The 21,061-nt window shown below is 44.4% G+C and overlaps 1 protein-coding gene across 50 annotated transcripts in view; it reads left to right on the top strand.

Moving 5' to 3' along the window:
- The window catches only part of SORBS1 (sorbin and SH3 domain containing 1), a 170,396-nt gene extending 150,187 nt beyond the window's left edge, over positions 1 to 20,209 (top strand). For 21 of the 50 annotated variants that reach the window (XM_075758501.1, XM_075758512.1, XM_075758508.1 and 18 more), the window contains 11 exons: positions 500 to 667; positions 2,094 to 2,140; positions 3,823 to 3,937; positions 4,045 to 4,170; positions 5,150 to 5,344; positions 7,271 to 7,999; positions 9,327 to 9,443; positions 14,938 to 14,997; positions 15,632 to 15,822; positions 17,140 to 17,252; positions 18,058 to 20,209. In XM_075758501.1, coding sequence (XP_075614616.1) covers positions 500 to 667; positions 2,094 to 2,140; positions 3,823 to 3,937; positions 4,045 to 4,170; positions 5,150 to 5,344; positions 7,271 to 7,999; positions 9,327 to 9,443; positions 14,938 to 14,997; positions 15,632 to 15,822; positions 17,140 to 17,252; positions 18,058 to 18,125 — 1,929 coding nt within the window. In that variant the 3' untranslated portion in view covers positions 18,126 to 20,209. The remainder of the gene's footprint in view (positions 1 to 499; positions 668 to 2,093; positions 2,141 to 3,822; positions 3,938 to 4,044; positions 4,171 to 5,149; positions 5,345 to 7,270; positions 8,000 to 9,326; positions 9,444 to 14,937; positions 14,998 to 15,631; positions 15,823 to 17,139; positions 17,253 to 18,057) is intronic. The other 29 variants (XM_075758552.1, XM_075758549.1, XM_075758547.1 and 26 more) reach the window with 7 other exon arrangements.
- Positions 20,210 to 21,061: the final 852 nt, after the last annotated feature.

Below are 21,061 nucleotides of genomic sequence, written 5' to 3'. Positions count from 1 at the left end.
ATGAATTGTATTACATGAGCCCAAAGGAAGTATGGGAGAACCTGATACCTGCAGGTGGTAGGTACTCTCCCAAGTTCCTTACAAAGCTCAGGGGAGTTTGATGCCTCAGAACTTACCTGTGGGGCTGATTCAGGTCTCTTGGAAGTCAATGAGAGAAACTCCTTGTTGGTTGAAGGGGGTTTGGTTCAGCCCTCTGCATATCAGCAATCTTCTTGGAAGCTCTCAGGACCTGGCCAAAAGTCCTCCTTGACTTCCATCAGCTGTGGATCAGATTGTCTGTATAAGCTGGATTTCAGTTATGCTATAATGGTGATGTATTTTCTGTGCTTGCAAAATGAAAAGGTATTGTGTAGTTAGTAGAATTAGTATTTTGTGTTGAACTGTAAAATCCCAGCTATTTGCTGGGACTTCAGAAATTTTATTTAAGTCACATTTATGGCAGCTTTTGAATACCCTTAACTAGATGATTTACTGCCCATTTTATGCAATTTTATGGCAGAAACTTTTAGAGGACCAGAGACGACTTAAACGTGAGCAAGAAGAAGCTGATATTGCAGCTAGAAGGCACACAGGGGTTATTCCAACGCACCATCAGTTTATCACTAATGAGCGATTTGGGGACCTTCTAAATGTAGACGATACAGCAAAGAGGAAATCTGGGTCAGAGGTCTGTTTTAGTTACCTCAGTCTGCTGCTTGACCCAAAGCAATATTTGCCTCTCACAGTGTTGTGCTTTAGGCCGACATTAGCTCTTCAGAGAATGTCGGGTTGTTTTTTTTCCACCTTCCCCTTTCCCATTCTGGCTTCATTTAGATCTGCTTTGACTCTTGTGCCTGGTAAATTAATTGATATCTCTATACCAAGCTGCATATGTTAAAGCATGCCTGCTGAGAATTGCTGGTGCACACCTGTGATGCATGCCTTTAAATATCAGCTACTTTTAGTGAATCAAAGGCATTCTACATCTTTTGTATCATATTGCTACATTGTCTTCTTGTCTGTGCCTTACGCTTAGAAACTTCATGTCTTGTTGATCCTGGCCATGTGACTGTCTCATATTTTTTTTAGAAATAGATTGTTTCTTCTCCTCTTGAAAGATGATTAATGTCCTTTAGAAACAACTGGAAAAAGTCTCGGCATGTTTCATTGCATACAACCCGGTCGGTCTTTCTGAAAGACACAAAGGAGGAGGCAGATGGTTTTCCCATGAGCCCAAGGCACTTTTCCCAAGGGCTGGATGCTAGTCCAGGTGTCCTGGCCAAATGCCTTTTCCTGCCTTAGGGATTGCTGCTGAGGCTCTGGACAGCAGCTCTGTTTCCCCAGAGGTGCTGCACCACAGTGATTGGTGAGGTAGTCGCCATGTGGATGGAGTGCACTTGTCTGCCCTTTGCTTGTGTAGTTTCAAATGCTCTGGTGCCACATGAATGCGACTACTTCTTATGTTGTGCTCTATTACCAAAATTACTTTAAATTTGTCTAAATATTTTGTGGCCATTAGAAAATCAGCCAAGTAAATCCAGCTTTAAAGCCTAGGCCTGCTGTCAACGTCCTCTTTGGCTTTGCAGCCACTGAAGATGTTTTTTAGACACGTGCTTAATTTATTCATATTTCCTCCTCACCTTTGTCTCTTTCCTACCAATTTATACAGAGTGCTTAGGTCACATTGCAGGATTCAGCAGAGCCAGGTAATAATCAATAAGAACCGCATCAAATATAATCCTACTGGGATTTTTTGGTCTCCTATTCACACGTCAAAGGACATTTAGTCCCAGAGGCCCAGTAACTGTAGTTACTGGAGCAGATTTCATTCAACAACTGTTGTCACATTTAAAAGTTTACTGCTGTTAAATCCCTTTCCTGTAGAGTTCTTAATTACCGTTATATCAGAAGTTGGCACTTTTTGCCCTGGTGGGAAAGACCCATCCAGCATATTTGGACTGTAGTATCAGTTGCACACAAGCTTGTAGCAGAATACCTGCATTCATTGTCATCCCCAGACTAATGTTAGCTATAGAAGAGTTTGGGTGCTTTTCCTCAGAAAAAGGTTGAAAAACTAATTATTTTTTTAATGTGTTGATTTTTTTGATCTCTAGATGAGACCTGCTAGAGCCAAGTTTGACTTTAAAGCACAGACGCTGAAGTGAGTACAGCTTATTACTTGAGTGTTCTTCCTCTGCCTTTTCCCCTAGGATGCAGCACTTATGAATTGTCATGCAATTGGATTCATGTTTTGGGAGTGTCTTTCCAGCAACTCAAAGCAAGGTGTCCATAGTAAGGTGGGGAAAAGTAGTATGAGTCTTGCAGATTGTAACCTGTAAAGGACCTTTAGGAAAACTGTATCTATATCCCAGGTGATTTTTGGGGCAAACCAACATTCTTTACTGGAACAAGTAAGCATTCTGCTCTGAGGGTAGGTGGAGCCATGGGAGAGTGCTCTTGCTGCTGTTCCTCCTTGCACCTTGTAAGCAGGATGGCTGGTGTGAGACCTGTCAGCAGCAGCTCTGTCACTGCCCTTGCTGGAGACAGAAGGGATTCCCCTGCATCCCTGGTTGTGCTCTGATTCAGGAGCTGGAAGAACTGTGCTAGTCAGTAGCTCACTCTGTAAATCTGCCGTACAGATGGTCACAAGAACATAGATATGCAGAACAGCAGCATCCTTTTCGCTGTGCTAAGCATAGCCCAAAGTCAGCGAGGGACTTAGATGCCTAGCTTTAAGGATGTAGGTGGGCCCTTGGCTCAGGTTTTTTGTGATTCAGGACCTATAAGGGTACAGAGTGGTCACTGCTCCTCTGGCATCTGTGGATACACCAGATGATGTTTCTGGTGGCATCGTTGTACCTCCGAGCCCTGTTGTGGTCCCATGGGTGAATCACACGGCACTACTCGTGCCTTTTGGGAAACACTGCTGTGAAGAGAAGGCCTGGAGGCCTTTCCCTCTGCATGAGCCTGGAGAAGCTCTCATTTTAACGTTGCTAGGGAGGGAAGAAACAGCAACAGAATTTGGTGAAGTACCTGCAGTTTTTCTTCTCAAGTGCTAATTCCTTGTAATATTTTGTTGTATGTTCTGTAGGTGATGATTTGTAATGATTTACACAGCATTTCCCCAGCACCTGTAATAAGACTGAGGTAGATGTAAGGTATAACTGTTGTGTCCCTTGAGCAGAACATACCAGGGTGCCAGACAAAAGTAAAGGAGAGCTTGTGAAAATTGTGTTAGGGAAGGCTGGGTTGGTTGTTTTTCTATGGGGACCCAAGTTGTAGGTTTATGAGCCTAGTACAAGCTGCCCACAGTGGGAGTTCCTCAAGCTGCAGACATTCAATAATTCTGACACTGAAGACTGTAGATTGAAATCCCAATTGTTAGCCCAGGTGAGGTCAGTGGTTGCACAACCACAGGCTGACCAGAAATGTAATCATTGCAGGATCAGCATTGGTGTGTGAGGAGGGTTCATCTAATTAGCAGGCTAGCTTCCATGAAAATCATGTGTCACTCTGGAAGGCACTTGTAACATGACCTGTTTCAAAACAGGAATTGAATGCTGCTTACAATATCCAACATGGCAACTTTTGCTTGAGCTTGACCCCATTGCTGCTGGAGGGTGTGTGGTTAGTAGGACCCTCATAGGCCAGTGTTTTTGACAGGATGCCCAAAGAGCAAGAGAGTCTGAACAGGGTAATTCTCAACACGCAGCTTTCGCTTCGTTGGAGCATGATTTGTATCGACAGGCTGATGCAGACCTTGGTACCTAGGAATTGCTGGACAGAAAAAGAACATGTCTGTTCTCCAGTGAAGTTCTGATAGAGTGCTTGTGTTGTTTACAGGGAACTTCCTCTGCAAAAAGGAGATATTGTTTACATTTACAAGCAGATTGACCAGAACTGGTATGAAGGCGAACACCATGGCAGAGTTGGCATCTTCCCACGATCGTACATAGAGGTAGTGGCTTTCCTTGCGAGTGTTCTCTTTGTCCACTCCCTTTCTGTCAGTGACCAGTTTATGGGCTTTTTGTATGTGATTCATTTGATTCTGTTTGTTCATTCTAGCTCCTCCCACCAGCAGAGAAAGCTCAGCCCAAAAAGCCATCACCATTGCAAGTATTGGAATATGGAGATGCTATTGCTAAATTCAACTTCAATGGAGATACCCAAGTGGAAATGTCCTTCAGAAAGGTAGGACTTTTGTTGTGCTGATGAATTGAATCCAGACAAATGCTAAAGATTTTTAACACTAGTAACTTGCAATTTCCAAATGAAAGCTCCAATAAGACGAACTCTGTATTCAGGAAGGATACCTTCTCATCACCCATGTTTTTACTCCATAGTCATTATGTAGTGATGCACAAGTGCTGGAAGTCTGGCTCTGCAAGGCAAATTAGATATTTGGTGACATCTCTAGTCTGAGATGGCCCTAGTGGAGATGCACACAGTCACATGAGAATGGTGATACGGAAAAGGAGCAAATAGGGTTCACCTTCCTTCGTACTACAAGCCAAATCATTGTGCACAGGCAAGCAAGGTTCTGTGGCATTGAAGTAACTGGCTAGACCTCACTGCAGAGTGAAGGGATAGGAGTGGGTTGTGTAATGGCTGTTCAGAGCAAAGTCAGCCATATTTAGATTAAGTAGCAGCATTTCTCCATCTCTGTCAGCTTTCTGTTTCGATGCTCAGATTAGATCTTGTCTGTCTTTTAATTACACGTGAAGGTGGGGCTTGCAGTTTATATTAAGGATCTGGACGTCACTTGTCAGCAAAACAGGAGAGAGCATAGAGAGACTTAGTTTAAACTGCAGACCTGTACGTACTCCCTGTACACCTCATATCCCTAGGAGTCTTGTGGTCAGCCTGAAACTGCTGGCTTCCGATTTTTTTAACTGGCTTTAGCAAGTAGGGTCTTGAAAACATGAAATGAGCATATCAGAGCCTGTAGTTAGCCTGAGTCAACACCAGAAGATCTGCATTTCCTCCTTCTCTGAACTGACAAGTATCATTCTCACCCAGAGGTTAGGGTTAAGACCGCATAACTGGGAAACAGGGGAAGCTGAGAGCCACCAATTGTTTTAAGTCAGCTGCAGCAAGATTAAAACCATAATCTGCTTGAGAATGATGGAATATGTTAAAGTCAGGACTACATTACTATTCCTTCCCATAGGGTGAAAGGATCACGTTGATTCGACGAGTGGATGAGAATTGGTATGAAGGAAAAATCTCTGGCACCAATCGCCAAGGCATCTTCCCTGTCACTTACGTGGAGGTGCTCAAACGGCCAGTGGTGAAGAACGCCATCGACTATCCTGACCCACCAATGTCCCTGTCCCCTAACCGCAGCATGACAGCTTCACCACAGGTATTTGGACTACATGCAGCTAGTTACAGCACCTTGCAGAACAGAGGGATGTTGCCATTGCTGTGCAAGAAGCAATAGCTGAAAAAAGCTGTAGCTAAGACTAGTGTTCTGTGCAGTAAAAGCCATGTGCTCCCTGCAGTATGCTGCAACTGCAGGAAGAGGTGATGTTTCATTTACCAGAAAGGTTAATGAACGGGTCATTTGGGGATTTGGAGACTCAGTTTTTCATCTCTGATCTGTAGCTTGAATTCAGGCCAGGCTGAAAGGGCTACAGTTCACAGCCATCTGAATAAATTTCACTGCCAGACATGGAATGAATTGGTGATCCAGCTCCTCCTGAGTGCATGTTTACACTTTACAGACCCTCCACTATGATGAGTGAATTTTTTATTGTGGCTATTAAAAGGGCATCACAGACTGTTACAGTCTGTAGGAGTCATTATGTTGATCCCAGTCAGCTTGAATCAAACTGTATACAAACTCCTAAACGTTCTAGCTCACGATCAAGGTTTTGGGAGACAGGGTCAGGAGAGCGGCCCATATTATTTTAAATTGGCGCTAAATGAACTCGGGTTTTGAGAGCAGGCCGGTCTGGGATCTTCCATAAATATTAGATTCACTATAAACCATACTGCAGTTCAAAACAGAAATCAAAATGGCAGCAGGTAATTGTACGGAGATCCCAGGATGTTTGCCGTGGGAAATGTATCGGGGAGGCAATGAGTCTCTAAATCCCTTTGTTCTGCTCTCATCCTGCAAATACTCATGCTTGAAAGTCAGCATACATGTCTGGGTCGCGGCCATGAGGTCCTGGTGCGTCCCCCTCTTGCCCATGGGACTGAAGCAAGGTCATTCTGAGGTCAAGACTGCAAGGAACAAAAGTGGAGAATTGGGATCGGGAGGAAGGGATATATGGTACAGGATGGATGGGAAAGACTGCCGTGGCTCATGCCTGGTGTCTGTCTGGGTCTTCCCTAAAAGGAGTGTTTTTATTCTTAGCCATGGTGTAAAGAGAAAGATTTGTTGCTTGTTTGGGGTTCCCTGACAAAGTGGACCTCAGCTGAGCTTTTTTGTTTGAGCTTGGCAGTCTCTGCATAGCTGTGGCCTGTCTGCCACTGGCTTTCTGCAAGCTTGTTTCTTTGATGGAAGGGATTGTATCCACCCTTTTTCGGTTTCCTTTGCTATTCTTTTGATGCCTCCCCTGATAAAACAGTTCTCTCCCTTACTTTTTTGCCTAACTTGGCAGAGGACTGGGAAACACTCTGATCAGTGCTAATGTAGCTGATCTCACTGATGTCGCTGGTGGTAATAGCTAAAGGCAGAACTTGGTCATGTGTTCTGCCTTTATAAACATAAGACCTACTTCAATCACCTAAAGACCAAATAGCCAAAGCTGGCTTTTTTGATCCCTTTCTCCTCCACAGCTTCAGCAATGCAAGTTTCTTGAGGAGCAGGCATTGCTCATCCTAGAGTTGGATAAAGTCAAAATTCATTGCAGCAGTGAATTCTGACTGGGTTCATGGTGTGAGTTGCTGGGGCCCCAGAATTACTGCCAGGCCAGTCAAACGCTGCATGCTGCCATCACGGATGGTGGCTTCAGCTGCTCCCTGAGGGACTTAGGGCATGGTATGAAGTCTAAGGTCTTTCACAAGGTGTTCTGTGTCTGGGGTGCTGGCAAAGGCTGGAGAAAGGGTATTAGCAGCACAGATACAGACTAGACTCTGTGGTCGGAGTAGCTGTGGACAGCGTGTTCTCCAACACAGCGCACCTGTCCATGGAAAACTTATGCACCATGCTTGATCACAGATCTGCTCCTCTCCACACTCACTCTCTCTCCTTTTACTTTTGCTCAGTCATTTTGTATTTTCCTTTATTATTTTTTTGTTCATTTCTTTCTTTTTCTCTCCTGCTTTTGTCTCCTTGAAGTCTCCCAGCTCTGAGCTGCTCCATACACCAACTCCTCCGCCTTTGCCTTTCGCGCGCCGCGCCTTATCTCCAGAGGTGCAGGCGGTCACATCTGAGTGGATTGCTCTGACCGTGGGAGTGTCTCCTAGCACCACTCCTGCCATAACTCCTCCATTGCCTCCTCCGCCTGAAGCCTCCCTCTCTCACACTGACTATCTCTCGCCTTCTGCTGCAGCCAGCCCTTCCCCCTCGGTCAGCCTCCACCATTCTCATCTCTCTGGCTCCTCGACTCCCAGGTCCATTAAATCCCCATTGCCCTCTTACTCATCCAGACCTCAGTCCTCTGCTCGCAGTTTCTATCAGGCCACTCCACAAAGTGAAGAAAAGTTTGTTGGCTCCCCTTCTCCCAGCATCAGCTACTCTAACTCCCCTCGCCGGGCAGTGGGGAGCCCTGAAAGCATCCTCGCAGAGCAGCGTGACACCACTGGCAGCCAAGCCTGGCTCCAAAAGACTAGAGAGGGCAGCAGTAACCCCGAGCAGGGTGCTCGTGCTGTTCCCAAGATCTCTGTTGAGCGATGCCTGAAACCGTCCCAGCTAGACATGCGTGTGAGCCCAGAAAAGAGACCTGTGGGTTCCTCTGAGGACAACCAGTTGTGTCAGGAGCTAATGGCTATTGTGCAGGGAGGTAAAACAGAGAAAAGAGGCGTGAGGAAAGGTGATCTGGGAAGGTTTCAAAGCGGGGAAAAGAAGGTACTTCTCCTGCATGTGTGTGTGCTGCTCTGAATCCCTGATATTAACTGGTGTGTTGAAGTTTGTGTTGCTCTGCTGACCAGGCAGAGCCAGTGGCTGCCACACATTGTTTTGATTTGACTGACCTTCTTCCAGGGGTCACCAGTGGCACTCACTGGATAGCAGATCAAAAAGTTTTAGAAGAGGGCTCAGGAGCAGTGTAGCAAAAATTATTTTAGAATAGATAATAACACAGAACTGACTCAATTGGTCACGTCTGATGAGGTGATTGTCCCAGACTCTGGCTATTACCAGATGTGTCAGATAAAAGTATCACACAGGCCTCATGCCCATATACCTCACTGTGTAGAATACAGGTAATTCCTCAGTATTCAGAGATTTTCCAGTGTGCAATGGATCATCTTTGGTGATAGGATTTATTTGTTCCTCCTAACGCCGAGGACTGAAAAACTTTGTAAATGTCAGCCTGGCTCCTAGAATCACAAAAGCTGTCCCCTGTTGATCTTGGAGCCTGTGGTTTAGAGAACCTTCGCCTGGGATGTGCATGACTAAATCAGGGAGGCTTGACTGTTATTTATGCATTGAGTGGGATCTATTACCTTTCCATTTTCAAAATGATGTGAAAGGGTCTAGCCACATATGAGAATTGGACCTAGTGACATTTTTCCCCAAGAGTTTTTAGTTATATGTAGCTGTATGTTACAATGAGAGGGAACATAGGGGAACCCTCCAGTAGCATCTACCACATATCTTCTGTCCCCGGTCTTGGTATAGGAGATCTGCCTTACTTTGCAGCTCTCACATGACTTGGGGTCCATTGCAGGCTACAGCCAGCCAATATACATTACAGCACCCCCATGCTACCTTGTATGAGAGTGTAAGTTTGGAGAGCTCAAAGTCATGGCATTATAAATACTGTCTTGGATGCACTGTGATAGCTTCCGTGACATACCCCGTCTGCCAACATTAAATAATGAGGAACTAGGGTTTCTAAAATGACACATTTCACACTGGGAAATCTTCTGACAAATTGTTTGATCTCTGCTTGAATCGTAACCAGAAGTGTATTGAAAGCTGTATAAAGACTGTGCTGTTTACCATCTGGATATATTTTTAGTAGCATTTTTTACAGGCATAACCTGCATGTTTAAAACAGAATGAGGTGGCCAGCTCAGACAGACCAACTGGAAACTGCACTTGCTCTTGCATGGAGTTATGTTTGCTGTGTGTGCATCAAATTTACTGGATAGTAGATGCTCTTATCACTAGCAGTGATTGTGGTAAGAGAGTGTGTGCCAAGCTGACCAACTTTTCTTTTCTTCAAAAGACTGCAGACTCAAAAGCATTCTCTTCATCTGCTCCTCTCTCTTCCTATGCACTCTCTTCCTCTACTGTCACAACACAGCCACCTCCCAGACTCACACGCAGAGTCAATAAGCCACAGGTAATCATCTTTGCTGATTACTCTTCCATTACTTAGTGTTGTTTCCATGCCATGCCATTGTTTTGTCATATGATTGTTTAGCCATTCATTGATTTCACAGGTAAGATATTTCTCCTGTCATTTAATTCAGAACTTTTATTTTTTTTTTTAAATCATTTGAAATCACTTCCAGGCTGTGCAGAAGGGCAAGTATGGGCAAAATCTTCAGCTGGTGCAAATCCACATAGTGCAAGTCTGGGTTTCTGCGAGTTTGTACCAGCTGAGGATCTGATTTTTCTGTTCCTCCAAAGGATTAAACCAGGGCTTATTTAGTTCTGATGTTGAGATCCTACATCATAAGGCAGTGGCCTTGTTAGGAGGAATGATGTAGAGTGAGATACTTTGGTTCAGGTTTTGTTTAACCACCTGAGATCAGGATTCAGGGTTTGAGTGTCTCGAGACAGGGGTAAGGCATACACAACTTGGCATCCACAATGTCAGGGAGCCTTCCCCGGTAGGATTCAGAGGTTCTCAGCTCTATTGCTGAGAGCTACAAACATCTTTAAAGAGGGATGCAGAAGGGTCTGTGCAGCATAACCAACTTAGCCTCAGCACCGTGTGGCTGGGACATCCAGGGTCTGGGATGCAGCTGCTGGTGTCTCGTTGGTCCTTCCAGGCAGCTTCCACAAGATGGCAATATTTGAAACGGAAAGCTCACAATTAGCAAAAACTGGACTGAGTTTGCAGTGCTGGGTATTGGGGAAGCAATCTGTGGCTTGATCAGTGAACCAGGCAGGCTGCTCGTGCAGGATGTGTGGGAAGTAGTGGCCAATGTTACGTATTTTCTTGATCAGTTTATGAGAGCGAGATACAGCTTTAACCCTGAAATTTTCCTCTTACCTTTACTCACTTCATTTCCTTACGATTGAGAGCTCACACAACTTTTTACTGAACAACCACTTCCTGCTTCCCTTTCAGTTTCAATACCTGAGTCCAATAGGATACATATTCTGCTTCGTGTTAAGAATCTGCAGACATTTTCTGTGTTGGCCTTTCCCCTGATCTCTGATCTGCTTGGTCCTGCGGGTGCTTGCACTGGATGTACGCAATTCAAAAGAGCAGGAGCAAAGAGCCACATTTAGGGAAAGATGTTTCTCCTGAGTGCTGACTAGCACGCAGTTATATTTTGGGTATTGCACCTGGTTGTAATAGGACCCTGTGGCCTTTCTTTGCAGTTGAAGTCAAGCCAAAAGGTATATTTTATATGCCTTGACAATCAGAGCATTACTAGTGTCAAGTTAAAACTGCGTGTGGCGTTATCAGTAGTCTTGACCTCCTTTCCAGCCCTGGGTCTACAGTTGTTTAGGGAGCAGGAGCGCTATTTATATGTGCAAATGACTTCTCATTATTTGCATGACCCATACAGAGGCTGATGGCTTCAGCAGAGCTGCAGGTAATACCCTGGAGGCCTTTTCAAAAATCTGTCATCTTTTCATTGATTTTAATCAAATGAGAAAAGCACTTAGTAGACAAGGAAATGAGACATTACATTTGGTTTTTATTGCCATTACTGTCTATCCCTGGTGTTTGAAGTATTTTACCATTTTGAATTCTAGTTTTCTTTCTCATTATAGAGAAGTTCCCCAGTTATGAAATTCTGACCCAGAGTTGATTTGCAGGTTTTAACCCTTTGGTACAGGGTTAGGATAAGGACTGTGTTCTTGCCTGTTCCATTAAGTAATATAAAGTGCAATGGCTCTTTTAGCTATTCTGAGGTTATTCCCTTTTGTTTATTTTCACAGTCCAAACTAAAAAGAAAAAAAGAACAAGCCCCCAGGCATCACCTGGCAGTGTGAGGGATATCGGGGGGTGGGGGGGCTGTCTGCTCCTTTCCGCTAGTACAAAACCACTCGTGCAGAGTGGTGAGTAGTATCACCCACTTTGTGCTAGTGGAGAGGAGAGCATATGAGGAAGATGCTCAACTCCCATGTTCCTCAGCACAGACCAGCTACCCTTGCTTAACACGTTCATTACTTAGCACCATCTCCAAGGTAAGCTTTCATCCCTCCCTAGTGGTTTGCTGCTGCTCCACAGATTCATCACAATGGCTTTTCTGTCAAAACCAGAGCTGTGCAGCCTGCAGCAAGCATTGGTATCTGCTCCCCATGGGAGATGCATTTTTCTGCTGTAGACACAGCCTTCAGCTTCTGATCCAGGGGCTGGGGAGTCTTTCCATTGACTTTGATAGCCTTTAGGTCAGGCTGCACCACACTGCAGCCTTTTCAGTGTCCTTTGTGAGAGCTCTTGGGCCATCTTTCCCCTTCCTTCTGCCAGAGCTGGGGCTTGGTGTGTGCAGAGGATTTCCTTTTTCTGTCTGCTGGGCTGGGGAGTCCTCCCTGCTCATGGTTCTTTGTTCACGTGTGGGAGCATTGCTGCTGCTGTGTGCCCGTCTCTGAGAGGATACCAATTTGTCTGTCTTGTCTGTCTGTTAGTCTGTTCTGCTTAGCTTTCTTTTTGCTTATGTAGTCCTCTAACTTCCACCAGAAAAGGATGGAAGAAGACAAGTAAACCAGAGCTGCAGTGGATAGACACACTGATGATGCTTGACTTGGCTAGGAGCAGGGAGACCGCTATTGAGTAGCCCCAGCATCTTTCTTCCTAACAGTAAAAATCTGCCTCAGGGCTCTTAACATAGGACCTTTTTCTAGTATTCTTACAAGCCTGTGGTGGTCTTTAGATCCATCCTCAAACTCCGTATGAGGTGGAAACAGTGGCCAGCTGTGCTTTACGACTGACTGTGCCACATATTTGTATAGTCTGTAGACATGGAGACAGACACACTTAAGCACCTGCTGAAGTTTATGCACTTAGTCTTAACGAAGCATGCAGTGTGACTGAGAGGGTAGGAGTTGAGTTGTCCTTGTGGGTTGTGAATCCTTGGTCACTTTAGGGCGCTCAGTTTATCTCCAGCAGCAACAGGGTTGGCTCAGTGTTTTGGGGAATCTCCATGTTTTATACTTTGCAGTTGTGGCTCACACTCACTGATTCCTTGGCTGCCCGTGGTACATGGAGCCACCACTGCTGGTAGCACATGGGCTTTCTGAACCTGTGTTTGAAGAGTGTTTGGACCTATAACTATTTTTTAGCTTCTCTCCCTGCAAGAATAATGTAGTTTAAAAAAAAAAAAAAAAAGCCATCTAGGCCATCCTATCAGGGTGACTTGTTTGAAGCAGTGGGGTGGTACATTTCCAGCCTAAAATTACAGGATCTGGTCAGTTTTTCATCCTGTTTGGGCTAATGCTGCATAGCTGCTGACTTCAGGGTGTTTCATCACCTCACTGTAGGGCTCTGCCGTAGCCCTGGGAGTTAGCGCAGAGACACCCGCTGCTTTGGTAGGAGCTGCCTGATCTCTGGAGCAAAGGCCAGAGGGGATCCACTTAGTCATATGTCTTGTCAGGAATTGGGGGCTGCCAGGAGGGCAGGGGGATGCTCAGCCTCTGTCCCTGTCCAGCTGCCTCATGGAAGTCCCTGTGGGGATCCTGCCAGGAAAGGGAATGTGGCCAAGTTTCTGATGCTGCTAGGCTGCACCTCCTGGTATTACAGGTATAAGCCCACACCATGGAGCATTAAGAGGTAGTGTCAATTTTTTTAGCTTTCAAATAACTAATTTAATTCATAGTTATTAATGTTTTTTGGAGAAAAAGCTAGTTCAAGAGGTCACAAGTAATCAATGAGAAATGATGATGCAGTGTTAGGAGCTCATGGAGCAATTCCACTAGTCAATTTATTAGTATGGAGCAGAGAAGCATTTTAATTTTCTTGAATTAAAAAAAATCATTCTTACAGCCACCTCTTGCCTCAGCCTGGAATTTGGTTTTCCCAGCTATTTGACCACCTGAGTTAGCTCTGATCTCATCAGATTTGATGCACTATATCCAGTTGGTCTGCACAATATTAATTTTAAACTTCTAATTATTCCATTTGCCTTTCAGGACTGATGATAGAGAGGCAGAAATTACTTCCAAAAATCCTGTGACAATTTCAGGCTCCACATTAAATACTTTGAATGTGAATTCCACTGCAATTAGCCCATCCAACTTGCATTTCATTTTCTCTCTATAGAAATACACATGGTAACAGAGCATTGTTTCGTAGGGCAGTGGTCCCAGATTCCAGCCCCAGACAGTACAGCTTACTACAAAGGAGTTGCTGTGGGGTTGGGTTGGCCTAGAGTGGGCCACTGTCCTTGAGACAAGAGATGGTTTGCTTTAATACAATGATGGGCACGGCTCCAGAGGTCCAAGATGTGGTTTGAGAATGGGAATTAGACAGGGATGAGCTCATCACCCTGCACTTCTCCAACCTTTTTGATCATGCTTGGGCTGAAGGTGTCATAAACCCCTTTATCCTCTGCTTCTGCTCTGTCTTGGGATGCCATGAGAAAGCAAGCCTTTTACTGAGGGCATTGTTGAAGTGAATAAAGAGGAGGGAAAGCATAAAAATCAAGGCCTTTGAAACTTGGGTTGAAAATTGTGTTGAGTGATCACAGAGGATGGCAATGCTCTGCGTCTCACCCCATCCACTTTGCCAGACAGTCCTGCAGGTAGTACAAACAGCCCTGCTCTAGTTCAGATATCCCGTTTGCTCACAGCGTGCCCCTTGCTTTCAGTAGGTGTTTGAATATGCACAAAACCCATGCAAAACCAGGCTCTGGATACCTGTGTGACTTTTCAGTGACCTTCCCCATAAAACCTCCAACCCCAAACACCCCGATTTTCCTTGCTGTGCGCTGGGACACATGAGTCCCTGTGAAGAGGTGTGACTGGGGAGAGAGGCAGGGCAAAATCCAGAAGCTTCACCGGTGATGTTTGGAGCTGCATTTTCCTGTCAAGGCCTCCTCTGACCTGCAGCTCTGCATTGTTGTGGGAATTCACAGAGCAGCTCAGATCCTTGCTTGGTGCAAGCTAGAGCGATTTTGATGGGGCTACATGGCACTGTGCCTTCTGAGGACCTGAGCTGGTCTTTTTTAAGAAGCAAGTGAGTTACAGTTCTCTCCTGTGTCAAAGTCATGGAGGACTTTTCCATAAACAGCAGATTCCTCTCAGCATGCTATTGGCCTTTCAAGTTTGATGCTTTCCAGTATGTGCTTCTGTCCTTTTTTTTTTTTTTTTTCTCTCTACAGGAATGCAGTATGACACTATGTACCATTTCTGGTTGTAGTGGTGTCCATAACTTTCCACTCTGATTCCCTGCTCTGAGCTTCTGTTTTGCTGTCACCTTTCTCTTTGCAGTATTCTGTGTGCTGCAGAGCAGTTGCATTACTGTAGCTTTAATGTCTCTTTGTGTAAATGAAAGACCTTGTTGTCCAAGAAGCGTGGTGTTGGGGTGGGGAGGGGAACAGTTGTTCATTTTCTTTTGTTGTCTGCACTCCATTTAATTTTTTTTTTTTTTTAATTCTGACCGATATAACATCTGCTAAAATGTCTTCCTTATCATTTGCTTGGTGATCACACAGCCTTCCCACCATTCATTGAGAGCTGGACCAGATCTCACAGAGTCTGAAAAGAGCTATGTGGTAAGGCCACTGTTTAAATCAGATGTGTAGTCCTAGACTCTCTTCATCCAGACAGTAACACTTCAGTAGAGATAAAGTGCCAGCACCATTTTTAGCTGCAAAGTAGGTACATATTTATCTATTTGCATATATTGTTCTGTTTGCAATGGAAAAAGGGAATTTAGCACTTCAAAAAACATTCATAGCCAATGAGAAATTGGGCCAATTGTGCTGCCAGTCCCTGGGTATAAGTTAAATGAAGCAAAATGCATGAATGGAGCGGCCCGCCTTGCATTCTTCAACTGACTTCATAGCATTTGTAATGGTGCCACTGCATAACTAATTGCAACCTCTTATGCTGCTGCTTTTTAAAATATATGCATATGTATTTGTTACAAATCTTCAAACTAAATGCCAAATTCTTCTGTATCTTGCCTATTTTTCCATGCTTACACCTGGATCCCTTCTGCACACCACTACCTGGATATTTACCTGGATCTGCAACTCTTCTCTTTTTTTTTTTTTTTTTTTTCCACACTGGACTTATGTGCTACATCTGGAATGTCCCATCTCTTCTTGTCTATATTTTCCCCTCCCTCCCCCCTGTTGACTGTTTTTTGGGTGTTCTTGGATGTCAATGCTGCCTACCACGCAGGAAGCTGTTTGCAATGAGATCATAAACATTGCAGAAAAGTCTGTTCATTACTGCAGTACTATTTCTCAGCCTCTTGACTCTCGCCACAAGGTGACCTCTAATGACAATAAACCATCTCTCATCATTTCTCAGCAACCTCAAGCACAGCAGCAAGGAGCCAGCCCTGACAGAAGTCAAACACCACGAGACATGTAAGTCCTTTTGTCTCCCATCTCTTCCAGGGGCCTTGTCTCTGACTGGTGGTGAAGATGGGGAGGTGTGAAAGCTTCAGCGTTTCAGGAGTTAAATTAGAATTATGGGAAAGTGTCAACTTTTCTTTAAAGAGCAAAAATAGCCACATCATCATAATGAGTAGTTTAAAACTGGGACCTTTGTGTCTATATAGCACCTGAAACAATGACCTCATGATCCAGGACTGGATCTCCTTTGGGCACTTGATTAATGCTGGTTTTGGAGACTATCTCAATATCTTTGTATCTTGAAGCTGGAGACAAATTAGTATCTACTGGCTACACCTGGCTCATATGGTGTGGGTCAATGTGTTCACCCCTCTTAGCTTCTCACAGTACAGTGAGCAGTCCCAGCACCGATGCAACTTGGTGCGTTGTTGGCCAGTTCCACAGATGAATTGGTGGCTGAATGATCTGAGAGACCAAGGCTGAGATTTTCAAAGCTATCTGGTAGATTTTAAACTGGAGCTGCCATTAAGCTTGGTGGAGCCTTTCACTGATGATTTTGAGACTAGTAGCCTGCACTGTGTGCTGAGGACTGAAGTTCATTGGCAGTTGGATCCAGAAAGGAGTCTTTGCTTTTGCCTGCCACTTTAAGCAGAATGGAAAGTCTCACATCAGCTCTATTTTCATGCCCCACAGCCAGGGGATCCAAGCCTCCTCAAATTTGCCCAGAGATTATATCCACTCCATAAAGTTCCTTTCTGATAAATACAGAGTGCCTCTGGTGCGAGTAGTATGTCTGAGCAGGATTCAACCTCAGATTTAGTTTGTGCCATAACTCCTCAGCCGTGATTTATGCAACGTTCTTAGCGCAGTAGAGTAGGCAGTATCTTTTTCTAAAGTCCTTCACATTGCCATTTGGTCGTTCATGGCCCTGCCTATGTGCCTAGGCAAGGGAAGAGATGTCTCATTTAGCCCAGGAATTGAGTGTATCCAGGTTTTGGCTTGCATCCAGCAGGGTGTCCACACTCATACACTCTAGGCACTGCAGGTTAGGAAGACTCCAGTTGTAACAGTCTATGGACACAATTACAAAAGGGAAACAGAAGCTCTCCACATATCCCACACAGTGCAGGCGTGACACATTTTACTGCCATGGCCTTGTGACCACAGCCAATTTAGTGCAATTGGCTTCCACCTCTCAAATGGAAGACACAGGTCTAGACTGCATTGGACAAAATATAATAGGAATTAGAAAGGGGGATGGAGACGTCTCCTTCTGAAGGGATGTCAGGGAAATCCAATGGCTAACGTGTGGTATCTTTTCGGTTTCAGAGTTAGCTACCAAGCCCTCTACAGCTACACTCCTCAGAATGATGATGAGCTGGAACTGAGGGACGGTGACATTGTCGATGTCATGGAGAAATGTGATGACGGCTGGTTTGTGGGTGAGTGTGACTCTTGCCTGTCAGCAGGGCTTTTTGAGATGCAGATGAGCAATTTTGCAGTGTGCGCGTCAGTTGCTGTCATTTGCGGTGTCAAAACCAATTCAACTTTTTTCACAATTTCTCAGCTTTTCCCACTAAGAACATTAAAATTGGGGTGCAGGGTGGTGGAGCTTTGTTTTCCTTGCTAGATGTCTCATTTTTCCTTTTGTCGTCTTAATTTCCCTGTTCCCCTCTTCCTGCTGATCCTTCTTGCTCATGCAGATGGCAAAGCAACAGAGAATAACAAGGAAAGCTGGATTTCTGTAGCTTTTCCAAAGCTGGTGGAGCCATGGCAAGTTACAGAAAGTGGCAAGTAGGGGACGAAGGGAACACATGTATCAGAGTTGCAGTCCCTGAAATCCAGCCTCATCTGTGCTGTATGTTAGCAAAATCTAGCCCTTTACCTTCAAAGAATGCAAGTCTGGATGGTGTTCTCCATCTCAACAGTGCAAATCTAGGCTCGTTACCTCTTCTGGAGGGAGATTGGCTCATTTACACTGATAGGAGTTTGGCTCCTCAGCTCTAGGTCCAGGAGCTTTCACTAGCACCTTAATAATTGTTAAAAGGGAAGACCAAGGATGATTAGTAGCAGAACCAGTTCTCATCTCATCTGTAGCAAAAGGCTCTTTGATGAGGACTCCTGTTAAGTTTTAGAAAGCAATGCCTGCAGGCAGAAGAGGCTGCCACCTCTACCTTTTTAAACCGCTAAGCCTTCCTCCCTTGGCTCCATCTTACTCTGGCTTCCTTGTGTTTTATTTTGTGACAGGTACGTCCAGGAGAACAAGGCAATTTGGCACCTTCCCAGGCAACTACGTGAAGCTTCTGTACCTGTAAAATAACAGTGATCCCAGCGCAACAGTGATGGGGTTGTTTTCCAGATGGTGTTTTTAAACAGCGAAGAAACAGGCAATTTATGAATGTAACAGACAAGAGACAAGACGTGGTAGGAGGATGTGGTTATGTGGTATAGTATTGAGTTGAATGTGTAGCCCTGCTTCCGTGGATTCAGGGTGTGATTTGTTTGCTGAAGAAGAGACAGTTTCTAGTTTACACTGCTGCCTTTGTGTATTCCTCTCCCCTTCCCAGCAAGAGTTCTGGTGATAATCTTAATTTGTATGGAGTACTTACCTCGGAGAAGGCTTCAGGGAAGCACATGGTATAGGTTTTGTTTGTGTGTTGAGATACGGTAGTGCTTTGGGGCAGTACGCAGCCTGGCAGCTGCTCCCTGTCGGTGGCAAGGGTCAGGGAGGCCAGGCTTTCTGCCAGGTTTCTGCTTCGCTGAAGACTCACTTTGCTCTGCTTTCCACTTCCATAGAAAACCCTTCCTTCATGTCATGCACCTGTAAACCCGGCACAGGCAGAGGACAGCTGAGATGGTTAAACTGAAAAGCTCTCTGTGGAAAAGGAGTTTGGGACTGGTAGTTTAATCCAGAGAGGCCAGCCAAAACATAATGCAAATGCGCAAAAATTCCAAACCCTTTAATAACGTATTACCTATCTCTGCAGGGTTTTTTTTCTTTTGTGCAGGGTGTGTGTGTGTGAGTGTATTGTGTGCATCAAAGTGAACTGAGTCCTGTTTTTTAAAGAGAAATCAGCCTGGCTTTGACATTTATCTGCACAAGGAATAGAACCAATAAATAGAACATCTGTGAGAGCAAATCCTGTTTGAGTCCTATGGCCCTTCGCTTTCTCTGCTCCTTCTGCCCTGTTGCTGGCCCTAAAGGATCACATACTTTTGAAGCATACTCTTTGGGATGAAGGCTTTGCTTCCTTCCTGGCATTAAATCTTAGAGGCTCTGATAAATCTGAGCAATGTATCACTGAGGGTGCCTTTTTTTTTTTGGTTACAGTGTTGATGGTAGGTCTCAAATAAATACATGCATTTTGGCTGCCTCTTAGTCATACAAAAAAGTCTAATCAATTTGGAAAGCTGTTCCCAGCAGTTATTATCAGTTACATAGATTTGTATTTCCTTGAGGGGAAAAAAACCCCATGGCTTTGCCTGTCTGCTTGCCTGTAAATCCACTATGAATACTCTTTTGATAGACATTTTGTTATTAAGAAAAAGCATAAACAAAACCGGTTCTATCAGACCCTGCTTCCTACAGTTACCGTACAAATAGCAAAGGGTTAGATTGCTATTTTGTCATAAGCCGTATTTAATAATATAAAATGCCTATTTTTATGCTGATGCTTTTATACAGATTTATTAAGAATACAACTAACTGTTAGCACGACTTGCAATGTTTTGATAAACTAGCCATGCTCCTGGGTTTGAAATCAAGTAGGCTTGTCTTCCGCTTAGGTCAGCGGAAGAAAAGACTCAGTGTCTCAGAAGTTTGACTGTAAATATGTATATTTAACTTTGTACAGACAATGTACTTACCTTGTATAGAAAAATAATTTAAACACATTGAGTGAAGGGAGGGAAAAAAAAGGCAGTTGTGAAAGGTTGGGATTTTCTTCCACTTTATTTAAATGATGGAATTCCATGTATGTTCACATAAAGAGGAGTTTTAGCACAAAATATCCATTATGAAAGGGTTCCAGATATGACACAAAGCACCACTGTTTCTTTTCTGCAGGAGATACCTTTAATCCTGGATCTTATTTATGGGTTTGTTTTTCTGCTTTGGGTTTGCCCACCAGTTATTTGCAGCAATATTTAGGCCTGTTGCTATGATTGGATAACACCAAATTAATCTATCCAGCAAAGTAACATGATGATACTGACTGTATATAACATAATCACTTAAAAGTTTATTTTTTCTTCTTGCTCTTGCAATTTTAAGTTACACACACACACAAACACATACACACACACACACACAAACCGCAACTTATTTTTGTGTTGACTTTTTGTTTCTTATTGCAGTGGATTACTATTTGACAATTAATAAATGGAACTATTGAATTACTATTGTGTTCCTTGTACAAATCATTAAATAAAGTCTATTCCCGCTGTTCCTGTAGCAATGCACTTTTGTACAAGTGCCCCTCTGTGGCTGGCTTTGGCTGTGTCCGTACCGAGCAGCAGGCTTCTGCCACTGGGTTCCCGAGCATCCTGCACCTGGGGATCCTGCTGTGACTTGGCCTGAGCTCACCGGTTCTCCCTTGTCGTGGTTTAATTCGGCTGGCAGCTAAAACAACCACGCAGCCATTCACTCACTATCCCCCGTGAGTGGGATTGGGGAGAGAATCAGAAAAAAGGTAAAACTCATGGGTTGAGATAGTTTAATATGACAGAAAAGGAAGAGAATAATAATAATAATGATAAAAGAATATACAAAACAAGTGATACACAGCACAATTGCTCACCACAGACCACTGATGCCCAGCTTGTTTCCTGAGCCATGTTATAAACCCCTGGCCAGCTTCCCCAAGTTATATATGGAGCATCATACGGTATGGAATATCCCTTTGGTCAGTTGGGGTCAGCTGTCCTGGCTGTGTCCCCTCCCAGCTTCTTGTGCACCCCCAGCCTACTTGCTGGTGGGCAGTATGAGAAGCTGAAAAGTCCATGACTTGGTGTGAACATTGCCCAGCAACAGCCAAAATATCAGTGTGTTATCAGCATTATTCTCACCCTAAATCCAAAACGCAGCACTATACCTGCTACTAGGAAGATAATTATCTCTATCCCAGCCAAAACCAGGACACCCTCCTGAGCCATAAGCAGGCCATGACTTTTTCTCCAAGAAACAGAGGTGTAAAAGCAGAGAAAAAGCTGGTTTACACCCAGATCTCACTGTAACGTGAGGTCAGGGTGC

The sequence above is a fragment of the Balearica regulorum genome, chromosome 7 (assembly GCF_011004875.1).
Source record: "Balearica regulorum gibbericeps isolate bBalReg1 chromosome 7, bBalReg1.pri, whole genome shotgun sequence".
Lineage (NCBI taxonomy): Eukaryota > Metazoa > Chordata > Aves > Gruiformes > Gruidae > Balearica > Balearica regulorum.
The sequence above is the reverse complement of the archived record's forward strand: the minus strand, read 5'-3'. Positions and strand labels throughout refer to the sequence as shown.